This window comes from Miscanthus floridulus, chromosome 2, assembly GCF_019320115.1.
Source record: "Miscanthus floridulus cultivar M001 chromosome 2, ASM1932011v1, whole genome shotgun sequence".
Lineage (NCBI taxonomy): Eukaryota > Viridiplantae > Streptophyta > Magnoliopsida > Poales > Poaceae > Miscanthus > Miscanthus floridulus.
Genome location: NC_089581.1, coordinates 17,921,431 through 17,945,387, shown reverse-complemented (window position 1 = coordinate 17,945,387; position 23,957 = coordinate 17,921,431). Strand labels below are relative to the sequence as shown.

Here is a 23,957-nt window from a genome sequence, read left to right as displayed (position 1 = left end):
GTAGGTGTCGATGACACGGGTGTTGATGTAGGGTAGCAGTGGGGTCCGCGATGGTGTCAAAGGCGTAGTGGAGGCGTGGTCCAGTGGCGGCGGCGAAAGCGGTGGAGCTTCTCGTCGCTCACAGCACGCCCTATCGATCGAACTAGGGTTAGGATGTCGGTGAAAACTGGCGGCCGCGGTGAACCTCGTGTCTCAAGCCCTAGCCCCCACCTCCTATTCATAGCGCTGCGCGACGAGGGCCCGCCAGCCAGGAGAACGGCTGGGCGCCCACGATCAGGGCGCGAGTTAGGATCCGACTCGATCGTTGGACCGAGCCGGGTGAAGATCAATCTAACACTTAGTGCTCCATGACATTGTCTTGGTACAGAAGACTTCGAGAGAATAACTCATCCCACAGCGACCATGAGCCCGCTCAGGGATGACGACGAAACAATACTGGTTGGCGGTGTCGGCGAAGGCCAAGGCCAAGATGCCAACGACGGTTTTGAAGTGAAGGAGTAGTGGAAAGAGGCGCGGGACGAGATGGAGCGCTGGTGCCCTGGGGTTGGCACTGTAGACGAAGACATCGGGGAACATCCGTTTATCGCGCATGGGGAAGCACACGCGTATGAGGACGAAGGTGCCATCTGCGCCGATGACCATGGGCCGAACACTCGAATCGGTGTTCAGGTCGGGGCACTGGACGATGCAGCGTGAGAGACCGGGCAGATCGACGACCTCGAAGGAGACCTTGATGGGGCATAGGTCGCTCGTCTTTGCTTCGGCGGTGGTCGCGTTGTTGCAGTGCTCGATGGCGTTCTAGTGTCGAGAAGAACCCTGTCCGAGATGCCACCTGAGAGCAGGGACGTGGCGACGGTGGTGGTGGCGGCGGCGGCGGGTTCCTGCATGGCAGGCAGGAAAGAGGAAAGCGGTCGGCAGCCTAGATCTCGAGTCGAAGGGGCAGGAGTCGTCGTAGAAAGATTGGGTTTGGGACTTGATATGATAAAAAAAAACTATCCAGCAATTTTATTTAGGATTATATATGTCTATCTCTATATATGCCTTATATAGCACGTATTAAAAAGGGAAAAGTTCTTCTTCCTTAATTTTCTTGGCCCATTTAATCCGAGTCCGTTCCGATTTGTCGGTCTTTTTTTTGAAAAAAAAAAGTTCTGTGCATACCGGATGCACAGAGCCCGCAACATCCGACGCCCGCTGAGCACAGACGAGAGGCCGCAGAGCGCGTGAGAGCGCCTGGAGGCTGGACGCACCGTATGTTATATGTTGTACACGTGGCAGCAGATTAACGTGTGTATCCACTGAGCCCGGTGGATACAGTATCCATAGATTTTTTTTTTTGGCGCCTAGTATCCATAGAATTTTTGCTTATTTCTTCCGTTTCGTTTTTTGTTTTGCCTTTTTCCCGCCGGCAGTCGTCTCTTATACTCCGTTTTTTTTTTTACCTGCAGTCAGTTTTGACCAGGCTGGACCAAATTTTCAGACTCTGGTTTTTAGTTTAGTTTTTTGCTCGGGTTTTCTAACGCTCCACAAAAAGTGTCAAAACAAGAAAAAAGGGTGTTTGGACTGCTCCACAAACTCTATTCTACCAACTCCACCGTGGAGCAACTTCATAAAAAACTGAAGTTTGTGGAGTATCTCTTTATGTGCTCTCACAACTCTATCTTTTTTCTTTGAACATAGTGCGTTGAGTTGAAACTGTTTGGCTAAAAAATGTGGAGCGGAGTAGTCCTATACATCCCTTAAATATAACCTACTTTCAACCCTTCCTTCCATATTCATATCCATAATAAACACAGATTTGTAGATCGAGTTTTTCTTACCATTACACAATACAACTCATAACGCACGCATCCCTATTAACGCACGCATGCACGCAAACCCTTATGATCGAATGCACGCAAAATCCTTTCCCTATGAGCATGTTCGAAGACTGGGTCGGTAAATCCTCGAGATTGAATAAGTCATCACATGCGTCTCGTCGTCGACGGGAACGTGCGTACCATTGAAAACATAACGTTGTTAAATCCTGGAATATTCACTCCCACAGAGAGTCAAACACAGGAATTTCACATGAATCGCGCTGGAGTTTCACAGAATCAAATTGATTTTTACAGGGAATACATAGGAACATGAAAAAATTCCGGTATTTCAAACCAGGCCTAACTCGGTAAATGTAGCATGTAGGTTCGAAGCGCTGAAATATCGTTTATTTTTCTTTACAAAGCCCATTGTAGTCACAATGTTCACGCACACACAAAATTGTGAACCCATAAAAAAACTTGTAATATATAGATGTTTATTGAACTTGGGTTTGACTACTGGTGGGTTGAGGACTTGGGAGTACAATCACCTTCGTTCATCTAGACAATAATAACTACAGTATTTTCTGTTTCAACTTTTAGCCAATATGACATGTTTAACAAGTTTATAGAAATCCATGCACAATTCAAAGTTTATGAATCCATGAAAATTTAGGTACTTGCTAAAATTCAGGTGCCTGAATTTTAGTGTCCTTTTAGACGATGGTTATTACATATATTTTATACTAAAATTATAGATTTCATTTATTGCAATTTCTGTAGGCACAATCTGTAATTTTAGGTATTGAGAATAAAAAACAGTTAGACAAACCACAACCCGACAAAATCTAATTTATGTTGGCACAAAGACGATTAAAATTTATAATTATTTTCTATAGGCAGACGAAGACAAAAATTAATATATTATGACACAAAGACAAATATCAGATCATAAAAATAACAATTTACTTGTGCTAGTTGGTGGTATAAGAGTGTTGTCTGAAATTATTTTAAAATTCAGGCACCTGAAATATAGGAGAAGTCCATGTACATCTCTTGTGACCACCTAAGCGTCGTTAAGGCGTGTTGTATTAAATTTTTTCTCTATCTTAATATAAAGACGTATGAACCTTTTGCGTGATCTAGAAAAAATAAATATAGGAGAAGTAGAAAATTTAAGGAGCGCTCATGTATATGTATATTCTTCTTGTTTCCCATTCAACTGAATTTTTTCAATGACAACATGAACTGTCTCTGGCCCAGAACTAAATTGGGCCTCAATTGGATCAATGAAAATATCTGGGCTTAAAATTACTAGGCTCCTTGAAGGGTTCATCGTGCTGGCTGGGCCCATGACAGATTGGGTGCTGCAGCCTGCTAGACGATGCCTCGTCGTCGTCAGAGCCGACGCCGTCTCAGACTCGGCCGCCGCGGGAGCGCCGGCGGCCGGATAGCTAAATCTCCCAGTAGTCTGGTTGGTATCGACCCCCCTGACCCCTCTCCTGAGCACACGGCCACACGCCCCATCTCTCGCGATGGCGGCCTCTGCCGCCGCGGGGTGCACGTGGGACCCAACCGTCTCGTTGCGGCTTGGCCACCCTGCGTTGGTGCTCCTCGAGCGGTGCCGCGGGGCGCGGCCGTTCCGGGCCATCCTCGCCCACCTGCTCCGCCTCGGCCTCGCCTTGGAGACGTTCCCTATGAGCCGGCTCCTCCACTTCGCCACCGCCGTGTCCTCCCCGCGCCTCACGCGCGAGGCTGAGCTCCTCTTCCACCATTTCACGCCCCGCCCCAATCTCTACATCTATAACCTCATGCTCTCCGCGGCGGCGGCGGCCCGCGACTCCTCCTCGCCGCCCCAGGCGGCGGCTCTCTACCGTTCCATGCTCGCGTCGTCCGTCCTCCCCGACGAACAGACCTTCCTCGCGCTGCTGAGGTCGGTGGAACGCCTGTCCGCGGGGAGGCAGGTGCACGCCCATGTCGTCGTGAGTGGTTTGCACTCGCGCGTGTACCTGCGGAACTCGCTGATCAAGATGTACATCGACGCCGGGGATGTGGAGACGGCCGAGCTGATGTTCCGTTCTGTGCTGGTGTTGGATACCGTGTCTTGCAATATCATGCTATCCGGGTATGTGAATGAAGGGTGCAGCCTGAAGGCGCTGTGCTTTTTCCGTGATATGGCATCCAGGGGGATTGTTGTTGATCAGTATACAGCTGTTGCTCTGCTCACTTGCTGTGGGCGCCTGAAGACGGTGCTTCTTGGGAGGTCTGTTCATGGGGTCGTCGTGCGGAGAATGGATGCAGGAGATCGTGGGTTGATTCTGGTAAATGCCCTTTTGGATATGTATGCAAAATGTGGAAGAATGAACTCAGCAAAAAGAGTCTTTGGTGAAGCTAGTGAGAAGGATGGCATTTCATGGAACATTATGGTTTCAGGTTTTGCAAATTATGGCATGTTGGACCTCGCTAGCAGATTTTTTTCTGAGGCACCTTCCAAGGATCTAATTTCCTGGAATGCGCTTCTCGCTGGATATGCTAGATACAAAGGTTTCAATGAAGTGATGAAACTATTCCATGATATGCTTGCCAGTTGTGTAAATCCGGATAAGGTGACTGCTGTTACCTTGATCTCTGCGGCAGCAGGTAAGGGATCATTGAATCATGCAAAGAGTATCCACGGTTGGGTGGTGAAAGAATTTGGTCATCAGGATGCTTTTTTGGCATCAGCCCTTGTAGACATGTGTTGCAAATGTGGAAATGTTAAAGTAGCTTATTACGTGTTCGAGAAAGCCTTCGACAAAGATGTTACCTTGTGGACAGCCATGATCTCTGGCCTTGCATTCAATGGCCATGGAACTGAAGCATTGGAGCTATTTTGTAAGATGCAAGCTGAGGTCGTAGCACCTAATGGTGTCACATTGCTTGCTGTTCTCAGTGCATGCAGTCATGCTGGCCTGCTGGATGAAGGGTGTAAGATTTTTGATGCTATGAAGCAAAAATACAGTATTGAACCAGTGATAGAACATTTTGGGTGTATGGTTGATCTCCTTGCACGGTCAGGTAAGCTGATTGATGCATTAGCTTTGGCTAGGAGGATGCCGATGAGGCCAAGTCGGTCTATATGGGGTTCCATTTTAAATGCGAGTTTGGCTGGTCAAAATACTGAAGTTGCAGAAATCGCTTCAAAAAAACTCCTTCGTCTTGACCCAGCAGAAGAAGGTGGATACATCTTGCTTTCCAACTTGTATGCGGCTGGAGGTCACTGGAACCACAGTGACGAAGTGAGGCAGAACATGGAAAGAAAAGGAGTGAGAAAATCAGCAGGTGCTAGTAATTTTGGATGTTGATGTTGTTGCTTCAGAAGTTCAGATGCCAGGTAAGACTACCACTTATTATTTTTTTGAAATGCAAGCTTCTTTCTTCTAATGAATGGATAAAATCTTGTACATTTCATTAAAAATTACTAGAAAAGTTGGCGCAGCCTTGCCGTGCCCTCCTTTTCCAATGGGCCAGTGGTGATAATGATTGGAATGGGCCATGTTTTATATGCTGCTATAATGTCCGTGGAGGGGATATGATCCTTTGAATACGGGCAGGACTGTAGTCTCTCATGTTCGTTCCTGAATTGTGTCGCTGCTGGAATCAGTTGTGCCCTCGACATCTGTCGTGTGGGTGTTCACCCAATTGTGAAGTTTGTTCAGTCCAGTGTTTCCTGAAGGAGTTTGCCTGTCCAGGTAATCTTTTAAGTCGCTAATCTGTTGTTGACTAGGCTACATGCATATATATATGTGTGCGCTTGTATGTACATATGTATCCATATACATGTACATGTACTTATCTAGGAGCCCACGATATATTGGTTTGCATGCGGCAGTACATGTGATTGATCAGTGTGTAAGTATACTTACCATGCTTGTGATACTACAGCTAAATCCACTGCTGATTACCATGCTTGTGATACTACAGCTAAATCCACTGCTGATTACCATGCTTGTGATACTACAGCTAAATCCACTGCTGATTACCATGCTTGTGATACTATTCAAGGGTTATGGAATCAGCTTAGACAAGCCTATGTTTTGGATGAAATTGCATTCACTTCACATGGAGGGACACTAAATTTTCTTCAACCGGAGGGAAAAGGTCATGCTTATGTAGTTATATATGTAAACCGCAATATGGCAGTTTATAGTATAGCAAACTTGTAGTATGTATATGTTTTGTATATAATTTAATAACAACAACAAAGCCTTTAAGTCCCAAACAAGTTGGGGTAGGCTAGAGTTGAAACCCAGCAGAAGCAATCAAGGTTCAGGCACGTGAATAGCTGTCTTCCAAGCACTCCTATCTAAGGCTAAGTCTTTGGGTATATTACATCCTTTCAAGTCTCCTTTTATTGCCTCTACCCAAGTCAACTTCGGTCTTCCTCTGTCTCTCTTCATGTTACTATCCTAGCTTAGGATTCCACTACGCACCGGTGCCTCTAGAGGTCTCCATTGGACATGTCCAAACCATCTCAACCGATGTTGGACAAGCTTTTCTTCAATTGGTGCTACCCCTAATCTATCACGTATATCATCGTTCCGAACTCGATCCCTTCTTGTATGACCGCAAATCCAACGCAACATACGCATTTCTGCGACACTTATCTGTTGAACATGTCGTCTTTTCGTAGGCCAACATTCTGCACCATACAACATAGCAGGTCTAATCGCCGTCCTATAAAACTTGCCTTTTAGCTTTTGTGGTACTCTTTTGTCACATAGGGCACCAGATGCTTGGCGCCACTTCATCCACCCTGCTTTGATTCTATGGCTAACATCTTCATCAATATCCCCGTCTCTCTGTAGCACTGATTCTAAATATCAAAAGGTATTCTTCCTAGGCACTACTTGACCTTCCAAACTAATATCTTCCTCCTCCCGAGTAGTGGTGCCCAAGTCACATCTCATATACTCAGTTTTAGTTCTACTGAGTTTAAAACCTTTGGACTCCAAAGTCTCCCGCCATAACTCCAGTTTCTGATTCACTCCTGTCCGGCTTTCATCAACTAGCACTACATCGTCCGCGAAAAGCATACACCAAGGGATGTTCCCTTGTATGTCCCTTGTAACCTCATCTATCATTAAGGCAAACAAATAAGGGTTCAAAGCTGATCCTTGATGTAGTCCTATTCTAATCGGGAAGTCATCCGTGTCTCCATCACTTGTTCGAACTCTAGTCACAACATTGTTGTACATGTCCTTAATGAGCCCGACGTACTTCGTTGGGACTTTATGTTTGTCCAAAGCCCACCACATAACATTCGTTGGTATTCTATCATAAGCCTTCTCCAAGTCAATAAAAACCATATGTAGGTCATTTTTCTCCCTATACCGCTCCATCACTTGTCTCATTAAGAAAATGGCTTCCATGGTTGACCTTCCGGGCACGAAACCAAATTGGTTCATAGAGACCCGCGTTATTGCTCTCAAGCGATGCTCGATAACTCTCTCCCATAGCTTCATAGTATGACTCATCAACTTAATTTCCCGGTAATTAGTACAACTTTAAATATCTCCTTTATTCTTGTAGATCGGTATCAATATACTTCTCCACTCATCAGGCATCTTGTTCGATCGAAAAATATGGTTGAACAGCTTGGTTAGCCATACTATAGCTATGTCCTCGAGGCATCTCCACACCTCGATTGGGATACCATCCAGTCCCATCGCTTTACCTCCTTTCATCCTTTTCAATGCCTTTTTGACCTCAGATTCTTGGATTCTCCGCACAAAGCGTCTATTGGTGTCATCAAAAGAGTCATCCAACTGAAAGGTTGTGTCCGTATTCTCACTATTGAACAATTTGTCAAAATACTCTTGCCATCGATGTCGGATCTCATCCTCCTTCACCAAGAGATGCTTTCTTTCATCCTTAATGCACTTAACTTGGTTGAAGTCCCTTGTCTTTCTCTCACGAACCCTAGCCATCCTATAAATGTCCTTCTCTCCTTTCTTTATACTCAAATGTTGGTAAAGATCCTTGTACGCTCTACCCTTTGCCACACTTACAGCTCGTTTTGTAGTTTTCTTTGTCACCTTGTACTTCTCTATGTTGTCCACACTCCTGTCATGGTACAAGCGTCTATAGCATTCTTTCTTCTCCTTAATAGCCCTTTGGACTTCCTCGTTCCACCACCAAGTATCTTTAGTCTCGTCTCCACTTACTTTGGTTACTCCACACACCTCTGAGACCACCTTCCGAATGTTGGTTGCCATCTTCTCCCACATATTGTTTATGTCCTCTTCTTCCTTCCAAGAGCCCTATTTGATAACCCTTTCCCTGAATACCTCTGACGTCTTCCCTTTCAGTTTCCACCACTTTGTTCTTTCAATCTTAGCTTGTTTATCCCTATGGGCACGCACCTGAAAACGAAAGTCTGCCACCAAAAGCTTATGTTGGAAAACAACACATTCCCCTGGTATCACCTTACAACCCAAGCATGCTCGTTTGTCCTTTCTTCTTGTGAGGATAAAGTCAATCTGGCTAGAGTGTTGTCCGCTACTGAAGGTCACTAGATGAGATTATCTCTTTCTAAAGAAAGTGTTGGCTATCATCAAGTCAAAAGCTACCGCGAAGTCCAGAACTTCCTCCCCCTCCTGATTCCTACTAGGCTACTACCATACACAAAACCTCCATGAACTGCCTCGAAACCTGCGCTTGTAGTACCTACATGCCCATTAAGATCTCCTCCTATAAAAAGTTTCTCACTACTAGGTACAGCTCTAATCAGACCATTTAAGTCTTCCCAGAATTGTCTCTTAGCACTCTCGTCGAGGCCTACTTGGGGGGCATACGCACTAAGACCATATCACCAATGACAAGCTTGACTAAGATAATCCTATCTCCTTGCCTTCTCACTCCCACCACACTATTCTTGAGGCTCTTATCAATCAAAACCCCTACTCCATTTCTATTCGCAACTGTCCCTGTGTACCAAAGCTTGAAACCTGTATTGTCCACCTCCTTCGCCTTCTGGCCCTTCCATTTAGTCTCTTGAACGCATAATATATTTACACGACTCTTAGTCGCGGTATCAATTAATTCTCTTAACTTACCTGTAAGCGACCCTACATTCCAACTACCTAAACGGATACTAGTTTGTGGACCATGCTAGGGTAGAACTCATTTTTAGAAAACATTAAAGATGTTTGTCCTTGAGCTGTTATATTTAGGGATATAGAGATAATAGATTTGTGCTAGAGCTAGAGCTTTAATATTGAGCTGTCGCCCAATCTATACTGACAAAGGTTACAGTTACTCATAGATTGTTCAAGAGCTGTAAAGAGCAAAGTCTGTAGATAAGCTCTTGAGTAATCTATCATAGTGATACTATATTTTATGATTTTTACAGCAACAGATATGCATCTGCATTATCTGCTACCTGCCTACCTATTTACACCAAAAGATCAGCAGCAGTTCTGTGTTGTCAGCAAAAGATATGCATGTGCATTATCTGCTACCTATTTACACCAAAAGATCAGTAGCAGTTCTGTGTTTTCAGCAAAAGATATGCATAATGCATCTGCATTATCTGCTACCTATTTACACCAAAAGATCAGTAGCCACAAGCTTGATAAATGCACGATACAAGGTTTAGATATTGCAAGCTTAATCGAGTACTGATTTGATGGTAATCCAGACTAGTTAGATCTCTGGTCAAATTCCTACTAAATGAAGATTTGGGCTTGAGAAAGAAATCAAACACTTTCTAGCCAGGTGGAGCAATAATCTGATGGCAACCTACCATAGTCCAAATCAAACAAGTTTAAAAGGTGGTAGGTTATCAAATTTTTCAAAGCAGATGTGAGCTTTAATTTAACTAGCAGCTTGTATGACTCATTAGCGCTCTAATTGGAAAACAAAGATGGGTCTGATCGACAAGTGTTTTATTTATGTCCGTCTGGCAGACGAATTGGCCGGATTAGCACGAAATGGTCCATGTATACACAATATACAATCATTGCAAAACTTGTTGTACTTTTGCACATTGAAAGGTGGACACGTAGGTACAGTACAAGAACTCGTTACCAAACTGTCTGACGTACATATGGACTATATAGAAATAATAATAACCCTAGCTCATCTCTACGATTAGGATTACCGTCTGTAACAACACAGCCGGATCCAATGGGCGTGAATTACTGATGACGTGGGCCAATCAATAGCTCAAGGTTTGGTTGAGATTGCATATTTTAGAGATGTTTTGTCTTGATCGGTCAAACCAGAGGTGTTCTTTTTGGCCCAATCGAAGTGGTTGTTGCCTTGCAGGAATGCTTAATCGAGCAGTCTCCACCCCCCCCCCCCCCCCCCCCCCCCCCCCCGTTTTGATACCCAGGTAACCCAGCAGCTGAGGCAGAAAACTTAGTGCAGTATGCTCTACCTGGATTGAGAGGAAATCTGTGCTGCTTGTGAGCTGATACCTATTCTGTTATATGAAAGTTTTTTTTTTAGGGAATGCCATGTGGCGCACTTTATTGATTTTGCAAACATGGTTACATCATTTATCAGACTCTCTAAAATGAAACTAGGGGGTTCATCGACCCAAATACAAGAGAGTTTCAAAGAAATAGCTTCCCTAGCTAGTACATGCGCCGCCAGGTTTGATTCCTGGTCACAATGTTCAATACAGATGGACTGGAACTCCTGCCAAAGATGATTACATTCGTCGTATATAGGTGCCCCAGCTGCCACCGAAAACCCCCTATGTTGCATTGTTTCAACCACTTCCAAACAATCTGATTGGATTATAATTCCGTTGCACCCGATGTGCTGTGCCAATAGCAAACCATCCTTTACTGCCATTACCTCAGCCGATGGAGCATCAACCACATGCTCAAAATAAGAGCGCGAAGCTGCTATGAATGAGCCACTAGAATATCTGATTACAGCACCGGTGCTTCCACTTCCATTCTCTGGTCTGAAACTTGCATCAACATTGATCAGTAGTTTACCTTCTGGAGGTTTGTTCCACACTTCTTTCTGAATAGGCGACTTCTTCATAGCTCTCTTATAATTTGCCGTCATGGTGACAATAGATAAGGCCGAACGTGTTGGTTGAAATATACCAGGACACTGTTTCCAATTTGTTGATCTATGATAGTTTCAATGAAATATGCCAACATGTTCAGTGAACTCAATCATGTCCATAGTATTATGCTAATTGTGATTTAATAGCCCTGCTTTCAACTTTCGTTCTGAAATTTGGGAATAAATTTATACACTGTTTAGCAATGGTACGAGTCTGGTCAAATTATGTTATCTGCATGTTCTCTTGTGAAATATCTGGGTCCTTCGTGTTTATAAGAATTAAAGTCTTTAATTAACAATGAAATTTTTTATTGTGCTTGTAACAGGAGCAATTCTCCACGCTTGTACATTCAGAGGACCTTATTTATAGCCCTTCCACTGATAAGTGGTAACAAGATTTGCAACTAAAGTGATGTGTATTTGTGTTATTTCTTTTTGTCTGTTGCAGTTTCATGGCATGAACTGAATTGCTTGTTGACCTGATGCGGTGATTATGACTGACCAAGGCACCAACCATTCCGGCAAGGTGGCAATGCAGTGATCTGGAAATTACAGTTTACAATCGCATTTGATAATCAAACTGATTGAAGGCAATGATTTTCTTTGTCCCATTATTTTTCAGGAAAAAACAACATGCGATTAACTCTGTCCACACGATATACAGAAAATTACACCGAGCCATCACCACCTATATTTTTTTCTGGCTATGTATTTGACTGAACTAAAGGATTATGGTCGCCAATCTTCTAGATTTTCACTCAATACCAATTGAGCAGTTCAGTGGCAATGTCTTATTCCTACCACAATCTGGAAATTAGAAATATTGAAGACAAATTAGAACACCATGGGAAGTTATGGACTGTTGACTAGTATCCTGAACATGCACACACACACACAAAGAAGTGTTTAGTTGAAACTTCTTCAGACATTGTATTGTCCTTGCTAAAGTCAAAGTTCTTGGGTTACCAATTCATTTTCCAAAAACTTCCATAGACTGATTCAATATATAAGCTTCACCTGGTTGCACATCAGGATATCAACCCCATTGGAGTAATGTAGTATCTTTTTGTGCACTTGTGTGGTTCCTCAATGAAAAAATCATGATATTTGTGCTTTAATGACTTAAGTCAAAGCATATTGTTGCAGCAAATGTCTGACGTACTGTAATCCTTCTCAACAAATTGCAGGTGAGCATGCTATCAGAATTGGTGGTTCCTTCAGACATGGTGCCTTTCAGACGTGCAGCATGGATGATCGTGGGAGGGGAATGCGTGAAGGCATGCAGTTGATGACACAATAGAGTCCAGATGCCCTTAAACATGCACTGGAGAAGGGCCGTTCCTATCTTTTGGGAGGCACATGAAACATGTCAGAACCTGGACTGGAGAAGTGGAGAGTTACAAGATAGTTTTCCAGTTGTTAGCAGATTCAAAGAGGCGCCACTATAGGCTCTAGGCTCTACTCCATAAAGCTAGAGCAATTTAAAAGTTTAAATTCCCAGCTACCCTTTTTATGAACAATAATACGATTGTTACGTCAAGACATGAGATTAAAGCAGTTTGATTAGTCATGATGCAGTTGGAGGATTTCGAGCCACCAGTAGTTTTTTTTTACAACAAAGACACGCCAATAAGTTGATATGGACCGATGACATGCTTGTAGCCAGGTAATGCGTTTGGTATGTAATTGAGCCGTGTGCTTGGCGCCAGTCAATATCACTGGATGCCACATTCAATCAGATTAGGGACCTCCACTGTTTTTATCAGCTTAGGCCTAGTTTAGTTCCCAAAAATTTTCACCTCAAACTATTACATCTTATCTTACGGCACATGTATGTAGTATTAAATATAGACAAAAAAAAACTAATTGCATAGTTTGGTTGGAAATCGCGAGACGAATGTTTTAAGACTAATTAGTTCATGATTAGCCATAAGTGCTACAGTAACTAGCAAGCGCTAATGATGGATTAATTAGGCTTAATAAATTCGTCTCGCAATTTCTAGGCGAGCTGTGTAATTAGTTTTTTTTATTAGTATCCAAAAACCTCTTCTGACATACCAAAATATCCGATGTGACATCCAAAAATTTTTATTTCGCGAATTAAACACAGCCTTAGATGCCAATGTAGAGTACAGAGGGGTTAAATACCTTGGAGACAGCGGAAAGAGTACCAATGCACGTTGTCCTCAATCTTGCTGATCTTTGCATAGCCACTCCTCCAAGCTAGTGGTGACGGTCAGGGTCTCAGGGATGTTTGTCCAAGGACTCAGCTGCTTCCTACCTAGTGAATCGTTTCACTCCAGTCGCCGTCAAGGAGAAGATAACCCTGGAACAGTCGGTCGGATCGGTGCTTCTTAGACTGGCACCAGAGGCAAGCTGGGAGCTATAAAAATTTGTGTGGCGTAGCTACGCGGCTCCCAAGGTTAAGTTCTTCTGTTGGCTCCTCCAGGCCTCCAGGATCTCCTACAATGCAGAGCCAATTTGCGGCGGCACAATGTGATTGATGATGACACTTGTGAGATCTACAATGGAGCCTCTAAAACCGAGGATCATCTCGTCAGCGAATGTTGCCTTCGCCCAAAGCTTCTGGTTGCACCTTGGATGGAGCTTGAAAAACTTCCCCAAGGTCAATCGCCATGCCGGACCACGTTCCAGCGCCGCTCCTCTCAAATATGGTGTTGCTTTACTGCTGGCATTTGCCCGCCATGACGGCGTCTTCAGAGGCTGATCGCCATGCGCCCATGCCTGAAGAAAAGGCAATAATCTACGGATAATCTAATCTCCTATTTCCTCCTTGTGTAGCCATTCGGACAATTGATGTCCAGAATAGCCTAGTAGAGGGTGGAGATATGCATTGGGATTTGGCAACTTAAGATTTCGTTTGTAATTTCTTATTTGATATATTCACGGTACAAAAAGGACCTATACGGGATGCCAAAATTGACCTATTTGCATGGCATTTCATATCAAACGAGATGTGCCACTGCTTTTTCAGGTTGAGTAATTAATACTACCTCTGTGCATGCCAAAAAAAACAACAACAAATGTTTTAGTATTGTTCTAAGTTAAATTATCTAAAATTTAACTAAATTTATACGATAGAGTCCTAATGATTATATTATCAAATAAGTATTATTAGATTTGTCATGGAATATTGAAAGGATCAAGATGTCCAAGAGGGGGTGAATTGGGCTAATTCTAAATTTTTGCAATAATTAAGCCCTACACTTAGCCCATTTTACCCCTTATGTCTAGAATGTGTTTCTATCGTTCTCCCGAATAAAAGTTTTACACCCTAGGTTCCAATCCTACTTTAGCATGACAATTCTAGGAATGTAAATACATAAAATGAATTACTCAAATATAAATGCTCAAAATAAAGAGAGGAAAAGAAATACGACGATGTTTTTTCCGAGGTATCGGAGAGTCGCCACTCTCCACTAGTCCTCGTTGGAGCACCCGCACAAGGGTATAACTCCCCCTTAATCCGCGCAAGGATCAAGTGCTCTCTACGGACAGATTTTTTGACACTCCGTCGCGGTGAATCGCCCACAACTGCTCACAAAATGACTTGGGTCATCCACAAGCTCCACCGGATGATCACTAATCTCCCAATCACCACCGAGCCGTCTAGGTGATTGCGATCACCAAAAGTAACAAGCGCAAACTCTCACTTGATCAAAATAAACCTAACGAGTAAGGTGGATGCACACTTGCTACTCCCTATGCACTAATGAGGTCCTTAATCTTGGATTATCAAATCTCAATCACCCCACTAGGCTCTTGCTCTCCCTTGCACTCTAAAAGTGTTTCTCAGCTGAAGAAATGGGCAATAGACCTCAAATGGACGAGTGTGATATGTATTTATACCCCCCCACATTCAAAACATAACGGTTGAGGTCCAACTCAGCAAGTATCGGGATGACCGGACGCTACGGTCAAGGTGACCGGACGCATCGGTCAGTGTAATGTGTCAGTGTGTCAGAAAGAACCGTTTGCTCTGATCAGACTTTGGCCTGCGTCCGATCAGCACCCACCGGACGCGTCCGGTCATCAAAAACCCTCTCCGAAACCTTACTGATGTTGACCGGATCCTGGCACCCAGAGTACGGACATTTCTCTGTTCAGGGTCTGGTCCATGGTCAACAGCCTGTCCACGCTGCTATAGATACGGCTAGCGTCGCGTCCGGTGAGCACCGGTATCCAGCGTCCGGTCGCACTCTGACTGCTGCTGCCGATCAAATGAACTGACCGGACTCTCTAAGCCGTGTTCGATCACAACCAAACCAGCGTCCGGTCAGTCATTCGACTCTCCATTTACTTTCAATTTGAAATTCTTTGTGAATAAAGTTGACTTCTATCGATCTTAGGACTATTCCTGAGCTACCTAGTACTAAGTTTGACAAGTGTGCACCACACCTAATTCATTAGACTCACTTAGGTTAAGCTACTAGTCCATATCCTCCTTAATAGTACGGTCAAAGGAAAAACAAAGTCCTATACTACTCTAAGTGTCTCTTCAACACCACACGACACTTAGAACTAGTCCTTCCTTAACCTTGTCGTCCATCCTTTGAAAACCGAAACGATTTCCATCAACAGGGCATGATTACCATGATTGTCCAATCAATTTCCATTACCATGACATAACTCAAATTGTCTCTATAAAACACACGTTAGTCATAGTAATCTCGTGTCGTCATTAAACACCAAAACCCAACTAGGGGCCTAGATGCTTTCAAACATATTTTCATAGTATAGCTATTTGGTGTTATAAATATTAAAAAACTATTTCTATAAATTTGATCAGACTTAAAATAGTTTGACTTAGGAGAAAACTAAAACATCAAAAAATTTGATAAAGTACATGTAGACGTCCCTAAATTGAGAGAAGTTCATTTTAACCATCCAATTATTATTGAAGTTTGATTTTGGCTATGGATCTCAAACGACAGAAATCTCCAACCATCCAACAATCAAAACCATTCACATTGGCCCATCCAACTATTTTGATGAGTGGTTTTGCTAACGTGGGTGACATTTGGCAGGCCCACATGCTAGCTTTCACTATTTATACCCTCTCTCTTTCCTCTCTTTCTCTATCTCGTCTCTTCCTTCTTATGTTCTCTTTCTCTTCTTTCGTGCCATTCCACTCCCTGCTACGGCCAATACACATTGCCACCTCCTCTGCCCTACTTCCATCGTTGAGTTCCACAAGCCCAGTCACAAAACTCCTAGCCGAATCGAGCTCCACGAGGTAGGGAGGATCCATGGCAAGACTGATCGAACTCATGGCAAAATCCATCTGAGACCCGTGAGCTCCGTCGGCGATCTCTGTGGTGAAGTTGGACGTTAGCTTGGGCGGATTCACAAGCTCTACCACAAGCTGCAGTGATTAGCCAGGCCAACCATCAGCAATGGTGCTCCTCCACAAGTGAAAGGATGTATGGATAGTTAGAGATAGGTGAATAGTCTAATTTAAAAATTCTACATAGCATAACACTTGGCAAAGCATTAGAAATAAAGGAGCCCTAATAAGCACTACACTAGCTATGACCTTACAAGCCTAGGGTGAGTCAATTACACAATCCTAATAATCAAGAGAAAAGCAACTAAGGCTATGTCACTAGGAATTGTAAAGCAAGCTAGGCAAACACCCTAAGATGTCAATCCTAAAAACTTTACACTAGGAATTGAAGAGAACAAAGTAAAGCACAAATGTAGAGTGAGCAAACTACAAAAAGATGATGACACAAGATATATCCATGTGGTTAGATGAGTTGCCAGTCACCTTCGTCCATGTTGAGGCAAGCTCAAGGATCGTTGACTCTGTATCAAGACTTAATCCCATAATGTTTGTGGATTTCTTGTGCTTCCAAGGGTCCATGAATGGACATACGCTGAGTGGTCTGGATGCACCGTTCATGCAATGAAGATGTCAAGTAGCTAAGAGAACATTTTTATTGCTAGATTCGGCTCCCAAATAATGAGTTCTTTGTGCTAGTCAGCCTCACAGATTCTTAGCATCCCAGACAGTCATTTCTATTATTTTTATCATTCCAACAAGTCCGACATGGCTTTCTAGGTACTCTGTCACTTTGTGGTCTTAGGTAGTTTTGGTCCATTCGACGTCCTCAACCAATTTTCATGTTTCTATTAGATCTCGTGAGCTATAGCTCATGAATTCCATACGTTTTCTAGGGTCTGGAGAACAACCAAGAGATATGTGGTGTGGATGCATTGTTCATGCCACCAAAACCAAGATGCAACCAAAAACCAGATGCGTTTTTTTGCAAGTTTTGGCCCTCGAATAATAATTATTAGGGTTTTTATGCCCATTGACCCGTCGAAGATCTGGTGAGATCACATATTTCTTGCATCCTGGTATTACTTTCTTGTCATTTGAGCATGACTTTTTAGTCACTTAGTTCTCAGATACTTTTGGACTGTCATGTGTTGGGTCGTCTTAGTGTCCGAACGACAGGATAGTACCCCACGCCGATAATAATTTTCTCGCCCGTTAATTTTCCGCCTGCCCGCCCGCGCTGATTTTCCCACCTGCTTGCTCACGCTCGTAACCTCGTGCCGATATTTTTCACGGACTGCAAACCTTTTTTCGATAATTTCCCATGGGTGCTTTCTTAAGAAAAAGAAAACAACAAACATTCACAAAATAGTAAAAAGTAGTGAGGGTGCAAGGGTTTGAACCTAAGACCTCATGGTCTAGGTTTCATTCGCCTACCACTACAATATATTAATGTTTATGATAAATATGGAATATTTCCATTCTTAAACCATATTAAATTAGAAAAAAATATCACACAGCATCTTCATGTGTACTATATGAATACTAAAAAAATAATCATAGAACATTAACATCATATATATACTATGTGAACATCATAAAATATATCATAGAACATCATATGTATGCTACGTGAACATCAGAAAATACACCATAGAACATCGCATGTAAACTACGTGAACATCAGAAAAATACATAATAGAACATCACATTTATACTACACGAACATCATCATAATATATCAAGAACGCCACGTGTATACCACGTGAACATCACAAGTATACTACGTGAACATAATAAAATATATCATAAAACATCATATATACACTAAGCGAACACCACATGTATCTATGAGAACATCATATTATCTCATGAAATAAAAAATAAGAAGGTAAACATGAAAATACAAAAAGAATAATTATAGTAAAATAGAAAATAGAAAATAAAAATATATAGAAAACATAAAGAAAAGATAAAGGGAAAATGGAAGAGTAAAAGAATAAAAGATAAAAATAAAATACAATAAAACAAACAAAACAATTGATTATAGTAAAAACAAAAAAGAAATAAAAGAAAGATAAAAATACAATAAAATAGAAACACTATGTTATAGAGAAAAAAGTAAATAGAATCATTACACAACTACTAAGTGAAAAAAAGAAAAGAAAACGAAAAAGTAACATAAGAAAGAGAAAAAAATAAAACTAATGTAACAGCGTACCGGAAGTTAAGGGAAAAAGGAATATAATAAGAATGAAAAAATGAGAAGCTAAAACGTGTACCATCCTACCGAGAGTTAAGCAACAAAAGGAATATATAATAAGTAATAGTAATATAATAATTAAGAAAAAAAAGGAAACGTCTCTGCGATCTGTGGGCCGTCGCTGCCTCGCTGGGCCGTTCCTAAAGATGGCAACGGGGACCCGATCCCTGATTCCCCGCGGGGAATTCCCCTATTAGGGGACGGGGATGGAGTCAAATATGCCCCCACGGGGATCTAAACGGGGAGAAAACGTCCCCCGTCGGGTTTGGCGGGGACGGGTCTGGGAGAGCATTCCCCGTCCCCGATACCCGCATCCCCGCCCCGTTTATATACAGGCTTTGCTCTCTTTCCTGATGGCCCAACCAGCCCACGAAGGCCCAATGTCTTCTGAGTATATATAACAGCAATAACCCTAGTTCTACACATTTGTGATGATTAATATCCTGCTTCTTGCTATTTAGCTATTTTTGGATTGTGATTCGTGGTGTACTCTAATATTGTGTCGATGAACTCATGTGAATGATGATGAATTAACCTGAATGGTGATGAACAAATGCGGGGACGGGGATCCCCGACGGGGATTTTTCCCCTCGCGGGGGCGGGGATGGGGGAGAAATCGTCCCCGTGAGCTTTGGCGGGGACGGGGACGGGGATTTTTTCTCCCCACGGGGACGGGGATGGGGAGGCAACCTCCGACGGGGAATTCCCCATTGCCATCTTTAGCCGTTCCTACGTTCGATCACCGAAGCGCGCCAAATCACCGCGGGAATCATCGGCGCGGTCTTCCGGCTTCGTGGCTATTTTTTATATTTCTACCACGTTTTGTGAGTTTAGAGTTCATAGATTTCGAGTGTTATAGCTGTAGAAACGGTGGGTGCTATTTGGCTTGAATAATGCACCGTTTCGTACAACAAAGATGTCGAGTGAGTGGTACAATTTTTTTGAACTTTCTGTCCGTACTCCGTCGGACTCTCAAAGATTTGTGGAATTTGGATCAGAAATTTCTGGGGTTCGCGGCGGCTCGTTTCCATGGTTTCTGCCCTGGCCCGCTGTCCAGCCACACAATATTCCAAGGGCAGCAGTTACGGGAGTCCGGCGGCAGCATTTCGAAATTTTCGTCGCAGGCAGGAGTAACCCCGCGCGCGCAAGCACCCCGCCAGCCCGCGCCGTCCTCACGAAGCAACGAGCAGGGGACCTGAGCTTTTCGCCTTTTTACAAATGCCACCCCACTTCTTTCCCAAACCGCACACTCAACCACAGTCTCTGACCGAACTCCAAAACTCCGAGCTCCTACGCCTCGCTGAAAATATCTGCGTAGTTAGAGGTGCTGGATAGAGTTCTCCGCCTATAAGTCCGTCGGCCGCACCCACCCAACCCCACGCACAAGCGCAAAAGCAATCTCTGTGCCTTGAGGAGCCGGAGTAGGAGGAAGCCGAAAACTCAGGTAAGGGCTTCCGCCGCGCTCTGACCTCCGCCTCCGTCTTATCCGAACCCACTCGGCCCGATTCGCGCGATTCGCCGTTTGATTTCCCGAATCGGCGGCGAGATCCGCCCGATTCGCGCCTCGATCTGCGCTGATTCGGCCCGCGCGCCGTCGGATTCGGTTTCTTCTGCCGCAGGGTCTCGAGTTTCCTCGGAGCGGAGCGGAGGAGGCGATGGCTGGGAAGGGAGGAAAAGGGTTGCTCGCCGCGAAGACCACGGCGGCCAAGTCCGCTGAGAAGGATAAGGGGAAGAAGGCCCCCGTCTCACGCTCCTCCCGCGCCGGCCTCCAGGTGACTTGCGCCCTCTCCCCCCTTCCTTGCGCGTGCTGTGCTTTCCGCTCGCTTTGCTTTGCGCGCCCCACGTTCTAGGGCTCGCTCGTTTGGATTTGAACTGCTGCGGGCTCGCGGGCTCGCGGGCTCGCGCGCGGGCGTAGCTGCTGCGTATGAGATTTGTGTATTCTACGCGTATGAGATTTGTGTATTCTATGGGGGTCGTGCGCGTTAGGTTTGACCATTTCAGGTTTCGTGTGTTCTGTGAATGATATCGACAGGCGTTAGATTCGCGTGCGAGTTGGATGAGCTGCGGCTTTGAAAGGTTGCGCGCGCTAGTTGGTCATGTTTTTGAAAATTTAGGGCTTCTATTGTTCTGCCAAGCTTGTAGATCTAAAGCAGAGCTTGGTCTGTCTTGCTGTGTTATGTGAGCTACCGTGCACATGGCTGTGTCTGTTCTCTTGAGATGACTCTCTCTGTTCTTTTGAGCAATTGTAGGTTCTGCTAGGTTATGATTTCAGCCTATGTTAGGGTTTTAAAATTGGGTTAATTGGAATGGTGCCATTACAACTTTCATGTTTATGAGAAACGCCATTATAATTCATCTATTTTGAAATATACCATTATAATTCTGTCATTCCTTAAAATACACCATGCTATACGTATGATGCAGCCCTGGACCCAGCTGCAGGGGGACAACTGCATACAGTATTTTTGTATAGACCGTGATGCCCTTTCCTCTTCCTTCTCCCTCCCTCTTGTGCTTGCATGCTCCAGTGGCGTCCATACCTCCACGGAGCTCCCACATGCCAACCACCACCCTCATCTCCACCCCTGTGATCCCGTGCATCTAGGAGCTTGCCTAGGGAGGAGCTTGGCGAAGGGACCAGATGGGGGTGGAGCTGGTCAAGGGAGGACTTGTCCATCGCCGCCATGGAAGGCCGTGTGTCATGGAAGGGGAGCAGCTCGCCCAGGGACAGTGAGTGTCGCATGCCCCACTCTCATGCCGTACCACGGCCTCATGCGTGACGTTCGCATTGCGGCCATGTGACCGCGCCGCCCATGCCTGCGCTCGCCGTCGCGCGCGCCGAGCCACCTGGGCAGGCGGGCAGCATGCCTGCGCTTGCCACTCGCTGGTGACTGAGCTTGCCATCGCGCGCTTCGAGCCCCCCAGTAGCATTCCTGAGCTCGTCGCTCACTGGTGACCAAGTTTGCTGGTGACGGATCTCGCCGTCGTGTGCCGAGCCATCTGGGCAGCACGCGTGCGCTTGTCTCTCTCCGATGACTGAGCTCGCCGTTGCGCTCCGAGCCCCCTCCGCCCCCTTCAAGCAGCACACTTACGCTCGTCGCTCGTCTCTCGCCGACGACCACTGCGTGCTAGTGACCAAGCTCGTCGTCCCACGTGCCCAAGCCACCCGAGCAACAGGACGTGGCCCCGTGGCAGTTGCTAGGGTGTGTGGTCCGACTCAAAGCCCACGGAGTCACTGGCGGCTGTCCTCTCTTCCCCAAGTGTGGTGAGGAGAACCGGCAAGCATAGAGGCCACGGAGAAAGGCCAGTGGAGGAAGAAAGGTTATTTTGGGTCCATACAAAACTGTGTCACCCTGCAGCTGAGCCCAAGACTGTGTTATACGTAGAACATGGCATATTTGGTGGAGCAACAAAATTATAATAGCATATTTCATATTAGGTGAATTGTAATGGCGTTTCTCATACCCACGAAAGTTGTAATGGCATCGTTCCAATTAACCCTTTAAAATTTGTGGTGATTCTGAGGCAGTGAGCTATTGACATGTGTCTGGGCAGTCTAGATTTCGTGATGATTGATTGATTATGTGGTCAGAGCTCCTGATGAGGAAATGGTACTTCAGCAATCCTTTCCCTTGCTTGGAAATGGGTATTTGGTGGGTGACAAGATGGAAAGGGAAATCTCGTGGGCCTGATCCATCAATAGTGCTAAACTACCCTCTGTGCAATCTGTTGTAGTACTTTGTTTTGGTTAGGTCTTGTGTTGATGCATCATTTTCACTCGCGGTGGAACATATTTGTCGCTACATGTTGCTGCTGACCAAGCATTTCTTATCGATTGTCTAGCCTTGATGCTTATTCAGCCTATTCGCTTGTTGGTTTCAGCCAGCCCAAACCAACCAGCCAACAGTGTTTTCCTCTCACAAAAAACCAGCACCAGCCAGCCCAAACCAGCACCAGCACCAACCAGCGAACAGCCTCATTATTTGTAGTCACTAGATTCTTTGAGTTTATGGTCTACTGTCACAGCTTTGATATTGGTGTGGTTTTTTCATTAAGTGGTGCAAATGCACAAGCTCTGTTTTTGTTGTTATTCTGTGGCTATGTAGAGTTTAGCTTTGATATGTGATTGCTAATTTTCACTGTTGTGCTTTCAGTTCCCTGTTGGACGTATCCACCGTCAGCTGAAGCAGAGGACTCAGGCCAATGGCCGTGTTGGTGCCACTGCAGCCGTGTACTCTGCTGCCATCCTGGAGTACTTGACTGCTGAGGTTCTGGAGCTGGCTGGGAATGCTAGCAAGGATCTGAAGGTGAAGCGTATCACCCCTCGCCATCTGCAGCTGGCCATTCGTGGAGACGAGGAGCTCGACACCCTCATCAAGGGCACCATCGCAGGTGGAGGTGTCATCCCGCACATTCACAAGTCCCTGATCAACAAGTCCTCCAAGGAGTGAAGACTAGGGAATGTGCATCTTTAGTTTAAACTGGACTTCTGTGAGTCCCTGTCGTCGTGTAGGTTTTAGTTGAGCTATCAGGTTGGAGTGATCCTTCTGTGTAACGCTTGCCTGGTACTGCTTCAGTTATTTGGACATTGTGTTTGTGATGAGTTGTTAACTTCAGGGGTGCAAACCTGGATGCTTATTTAGTTATGTGACTATCTGCTATTCGGTTTATGCTGTGGTTCGTTTTCATGTTTTGCATTTTTTTAATCTTGTTGCAATTATACTTTGAATATGTTGTGGGTGGGGTACTGTGGGGCAGTGGGGGCTCATTGTTTGGATGCCTCGTCAGGACCAGAGCAGTAGTCTGTGGCAGTGTTCGGCTGGCTGGCTGGCTGGCTTCTTTTTTCAGCTGGAGTCGTATTTTTCTCTTACAAAATCCCAGCAAAAACAGTGTCAACTTCATATTAGCCGAACAGTAAATTTCATCATGAACAGGCCCAGAGCAGACTGCTGTGTGGTTGTGGTTCCGTTCTGTTTTCTTTTTTGGCTGCCTTGTAAGTTGCTCTGTGAATGGATGGCATTTAGAACCGTCGCGTTCTTTGTTCTGATTCTGAATGACAGTTATATTTATGTTTGTTCTCTGCCGGCCGCAGTGTAGTCCTATATGGCTATATCCGTGGACCGTGGTGGATGGCTGGATGCTTGCATTGCCGCTTCAGCATAAGGTCCCGTTTAGTTCCACCCAAAAACCAAAAATTTTTGTGCAGTGTTCGTCACATCGAATCTTGCGGCACATGCATGGAATACTAAATGTAGACGAAAAAAAAAATTAATTACACAGTTCGCCGAGAAATCGCGAGACGAAACTTTCGAACCTAATTAGTCCATAATTAGACACTAATTGTCAAATAACAACGAAAGTACTACAGTAGCCAAAACCCCAAAATTTTTGGATCTAAACGCGCCCTAAGCAAATGAAGCAGTCACCTTCTCATCACCTATGTAGTTGAGCAGTTTCTCCAAGAATTCCTTGAAAAAGTCGGTATTCTTTCTTCCTGCACTACAAAACTCCAGACTCCACA

At 44.6% G+C, this 23,957-nt stretch overlaps 3 protein-coding genes across 7 annotated transcripts; 2 read left to right on the top strand and 1 right to left on the bottom strand.

Annotated features, from left to right (window-relative positions):
- Positions 1 to 3,202: 3,202 nt before the first annotated feature.
- On the top strand, positions 3,203 to 12,424 carry LOC136538070 (pentatricopeptide repeat-containing protein At3g04750, mitochondrial-like). 5 transcript variants are annotated; one of them, XM_066530057.1, is made up of 4 exons: positions 3,203 to 5,172; positions 5,264 to 5,530; positions 11,317 to 11,458; positions 12,056 to 12,424. In XM_066530057.1, the coding sequence occupies exon 1, from the start codon at positions 3,335 to 3,337 to the stop codon at positions 5,141 to 5,143; it is 1,809 nt and encodes a 602-aa protein (XP_066386154.1). In that variant the 5' UTR covers positions 3,203 to 3,334; the 3' UTR covers positions 5,144 to 5,172; positions 5,264 to 5,530; positions 11,317 to 11,458; positions 12,056 to 12,424. The 5 variants fall into 5 exon arrangements, with proteins under 5 accessions (XP_066386154.1, XP_066386157.1, XP_066386155.1 ...); XM_066530060.1 differs by lacking the exon at positions 5,264 to 5,530 and having other exon boundaries at positions 11,317 to 11,394; XM_066530058.1 differs by lacking the exon at positions 5,264 to 5,530.
- On the bottom strand, positions 9,248 to 10,865 carry LOC136536166 (uncharacterized). Its single transcript, XM_066528547.1, has 2 exons — positions 10,428 to 10,865; positions 9,248 to 9,301 (listed from the first exon to the last, which is right to left on the bottom strand). The coding sequence occupies exons 1-2, from the start codon at positions 10,863 to 10,865 to the stop codon at positions 9,248 to 9,250; spliced, it is 492 nt and encodes a 163-aa protein (XP_066384644.1).
- Positions 12,425 to 19,744: 7,320 nt separating the features above from the next.
- On the top strand, positions 19,745 to 23,129 carry LOC136538069 (probable histone H2A variant 3). The gene is made up of 3 exons (XM_066530055.1): positions 19,745 to 19,880; positions 20,056 to 20,208; positions 22,591 to 23,129. The coding sequence occupies exons 2-3, from the start codon at positions 20,092 to 20,094 to the stop codon at positions 22,885 to 22,887; spliced, it is 414 nt and encodes a 137-aa protein (XP_066386152.1). The 5' UTR covers positions 19,745 to 19,880; positions 20,056 to 20,091; the 3' UTR covers positions 22,888 to 23,129.
- Positions 23,130 to 23,957: the final 828 nt, after the last annotated feature.

What these genes read in the sequence shown, in the direction of transcription:
- LOC136538070 (XM_066530060.1), top strand. Translation starts at nt 3,335, where the DNA reads ATGGCGGCCTCTGCCGCCGCGGGGTGCACGTGGGACCCAACCGTCTCG.
- LOC136536166 (XM_066528547.1), bottom strand. Translation starts at nt 10,865, where the DNA reads ATGACGGCAAATTATAAGAGAGCTATGAAGAAGTCGCCTATTCAGAAA. An exon ending in AATCAAACCTGGCGGCGCAT is followed by an intron (nt 9,302 to 10,427) that starts GTACTAGCTAGG and finishes TGGTGTAAATAG; the next exon opens with GTAGCAGATAATGCACATGC.
- LOC136538069 (XM_066530055.1), top strand. Translation starts at nt 20,092, where the DNA reads ATGGCTGGGAAGGGAGGAAAAGGGTTGCTCGCCGCGAAGACCACGGCG. An exon ending in CCTCCCGCGCCGGCCTCCAG is followed by an intron (nt 20,209 to 22,590) that starts GTGACTTGCGCC and finishes TTGTGCTTTCAG; the next exon opens with TTCCCTGTTGGACGTATCCA.